Below are 3,353 nucleotides of genomic sequence, written 5' to 3' on the forward strand. Positions count from 1 at the left end.
CGATTCACCTGCAGCGGCGACCCTGCCCACCCGCCCCCAAAACCCCCCGCCGCGCAGCTGCCAAACCCCACAGGCGTGAGCTTCGCTGACGTGGCGCCCGTCGCCTTCAGAGGCCCGGCCGTAGGCGCCCTGCTCGTCCTGCTAGCCATCAGAGTGGTGCGGCCGTCATGCGCTCTGCAGCGGCGCCCTGGCTCCCGGCGTCCACCACCGCTCAACTGCTCGCGCCTGTGCCGGCCTCGTCCTCTCTTTGCATGCTTTTGCGCCTCCTTGCCGTTGCTGCAGCGTGCGGCGTGCCGGCCCCAACGTTAGGCAGCCCCACCCACGACCACCACAACGCCTGAGACTGCCCCCGGCTTGCGGCATGCCCCCACCGACTGCGTGCGCCCGAGGCGACCCCCTCTTATCTAAACCATCCCAACCTCCCCCAGGTGCGCAACCTGCTGGCTGTCCTGGACGATTTTGTGAGCATTTACCGGCCCAACTATGGAATCCTGCACGACACCATAGGTGGGGGTTGTAGGGTGATAGCTTGGCCTGGGCATGTTGCTGCATCGCACGGCCTGTAGCACTCGCCTGCGGTGACACACGCCACTGTGTGAAGGGGTGCACGGGAAGGGAGGCGTGCTGCAACCGGCCTGCACAAACCCGGGATGCCCACTCTGCATCCGCACGCAAAGGACACGCATGCAGGATGCACTTGTGCACGCGTGCACGCGCCCCCCCTCCACACTCGCGCACCCCACCTCTCCGCCCACGCCCGCATACAAACACTCCTTCGCCCACGGACGCCTCCAACAACGCCTCACACACCACCTCTCAAAACAGACCCCATGGTGGACGCCGCCTGTGCGGCGTTTGTGGCCGTTGATAAGGTGATATTCCACGCCTACGGCGCCGTGGCTGTCGCCTTTGCCACCTGGGGGCTCATCGAGCTCAAAGCTCTCGCCGTGAAGTCCTGGGTCACCAGCAGCGCCCACGCGGTGACGCGGAGCGACGAGGAGGAGGAGGACAAATTCCTCAGCAGGGCGGAGGAGGCGCGGGCGCGGCGGGAGATGCAGAAGGCTGTGCTGCCCCTGAGCACGTGAGATGAAGCGGGGGGGGGGCGCAACGGCAGTGAGCAGTCAGAACGGACCTGCCTTCCTGTTGCTTTGCAGGGTGGGACAGGGGAGGGCTGGGAAGGTGCCGAGCCGGCAAAGCGTGGGCAGAGGGCTGCGGGGGCCATAGGGAGTTGGCGGCGGAAGGAGGGGGCTGCTGGTTTGCTGCGGCCTGCGGTGACAGGGCGGCCATGGCCCTCAGCTGAACAATAGAGCACCACACACAAAGTCTTAAACCAACCAATCACTCAAAAATGCCAATCAATCAACCAACCAATCAACCAACCAACTATTTGGCCAACAAATCCAGTAATTAACAAACTGATAAGCCTGAAAACCTCTGCCCATTCCCGCCTAACCGCCCCTCCTGCCCCCAGTCTCTTCGACTGGGTAATCATCGCAGCGGGTGCCACCCTGGTGCTGCACCTGCTGGGGGTCAACGTGGTGCCCCTGCTGACAGTGGGCAGCGCCTCCACCCTCATCCTGGGCCTGGCTTCCCAGCAGCTGCTGTCCAACGCCGTCACCGGCGTATCGATCGTGAGTGTCTCGCTGGCGCCGGCGTCGGCGTCGCCGGCAAGAACCACAAGTTGTAGGGGCCGTGCTGTGCGCGCAGATGGCGGCCGCTGCTCCGGGATTGCTGGGTCGGGACCGTTGCAAGCCGCCAGCCCGGCGCTGCAGACGCATGGGGGCGTTGAGGGGCACCCCTCCGCCGCGCTCGGCGCTCACTACGGGTCAACGCGTCTTTCACGCAAGGCCTGCGCCGCACGGCATGCGGCGCGCGGCCCGTGCGCCTCGGCGCTGACCGGTGCGCACCCAATTACCCGCGCGTGACGGCCTCAAACGCCCCCTCCCCTGTCCCCAGTTTTTTTCCAACACGTTTGCCCCGGGTGACAGCGTGACCCTAATGATGGCCAACAAGAACGAGGTGAGGTTGCTGGTCACACGCGACGCTCTGTGTCACTGCAGTCGCCGGTTACACGTGATACTCTTAGTCAGTGCGGTCACTGGTTACACACGACGCTCTGAGTCAGTGCATACGAGTTGCTGTGTGCGGATCATGTGTCGGTGCATGCATGCGGTCATGCGTGAATCCTGGCGACCGTGGGTGGCTCTGACATCAGCAGTGCGCACGTCACCCACATCACGCACTCACTGCGTGGCATCGCACGCACGCAAGCTGTGCTCGGGCAACCTCCGAATTGTCCTCTCCTTGGTTGGTGCCCCTTCTTTCAATGCAAAACAGCCGCTGCCCCCACCCATGCATCGCCCCAGCCCCGTCCTCCGCTCAGTACCTGCTCTCCACAATGCGTCCCCCCGCACCCAGTCTCACGCACACACCAACAATCCCGTCCTGACCGATCTCTGGTCACTGCTGACTCACCCGCTGACGTCACCAGGTGTCAGGGACGGTCCTGCAGGTCACCCCCATGCGCACGATCCTGCGTGACGAGGACGGCGTCGTCATCAGCCTGCCAAACAAGGTCGGCGGTGACGCCGGGCAGGATGAGGGGAAACAGGGTGACGTGGCGGCCTGTTCTGATGGGGCGGCCTCGCGCGGTGGCCGTGAGGCCCTGCGCGCATGCCGCCCCGCCTGCCGCTTGCGCAAGCGGCTGCATGCGCGCTACTCTTGAGGCGCGCGGCGCGCCGCGTTTGAGGGATGCGCGCTCGGGCCTGCGGCTTGCCGTCGACGCCGGCCCCCCCTGGCGCTGGCGCATCGGCACCTCACTTGATCCCCACTAGACACCCCTCGGCCCCCTCCAAAGCGCCGACCAAACCTCCGCCCCCCCTCCCACCTCCCCGTCCCCTGCGAATTCAAACGCCAGAGCGTGACAGACATGGTGATTTTCAACAAGTCGCGCGTCGTCGCCTCGCTGCCCAGCCAGCTGGGCACGATCCTCCGCCAGCCCCTGCGCCTGCGCCTGCGCCTGGGGGGCGGCCAGTCTGTGGCCAGCCTGTCGGATCTGCGGGAAGAGGCGCTCTCGCGGCTGGCGGCGGCCGAGCGGGCGGGGGTGATGGAGGCGGGGACGGGAAAGGTGGCGTTTGGGCGGCTGACAGAGGCAGGGGTGGAGCTGCTGCTTTCGGTGAGAGAGTGTGTGCGTGAGCGTTTGTGTGTGCGGGCGTGTATATATGTATGTGTATGTGTTTGTGAATGTGTGTGTGGGGGGGGCGCGGCGGATCAAGGCGGGCACGGAGGCGATTGCCAATGCATACGGCGCTGCATGACATGTTCTCAGCTGCAGGCTTGGGGCAGTTGTGGGG

General features: G+C 65.5%; 1 protein-coding gene across 1 annotated transcript; it reads left to right on the plus strand.

Annotated features, from left to right (window-relative positions):
• Positions 1–830: 830 nt before the first annotated feature.
• Positions 831–3,317, plus strand: MNEG_5527 (mechanosensitive ion channel; the record flags this gene model as incomplete). The annotated part of the gene is made up of 6 exons (XM_014046000.1): positions 831–1,081; positions 1,472–1,631; positions 1,957–2,019; positions 2,492–2,575; positions 2,918–3,175; positions 3,276–3,317. The coding sequence occupies 6 exons, from the start codon at positions 831–833 to the stop codon at positions 3,315–3,317; spliced, it is 858 nt and encodes a 285-aa protein (XP_013901454.1).
• Between the last annotated feature and the right edge of the window lie 36 nt (positions 3,318–3,353).

Source organism: Monoraphidium neglectum (genome assembly GCF_000611645.1).
Source record: "Monoraphidium neglectum strain SAG 48.87 unplaced genomic scaffold scaffold00832, whole genome shotgun sequence".
Classification (NCBI taxonomy): domain Eukaryota; kingdom Viridiplantae; phylum Chlorophyta; class Chlorophyceae; order Sphaeropleales; family Selenastraceae; genus Monoraphidium; species Monoraphidium neglectum.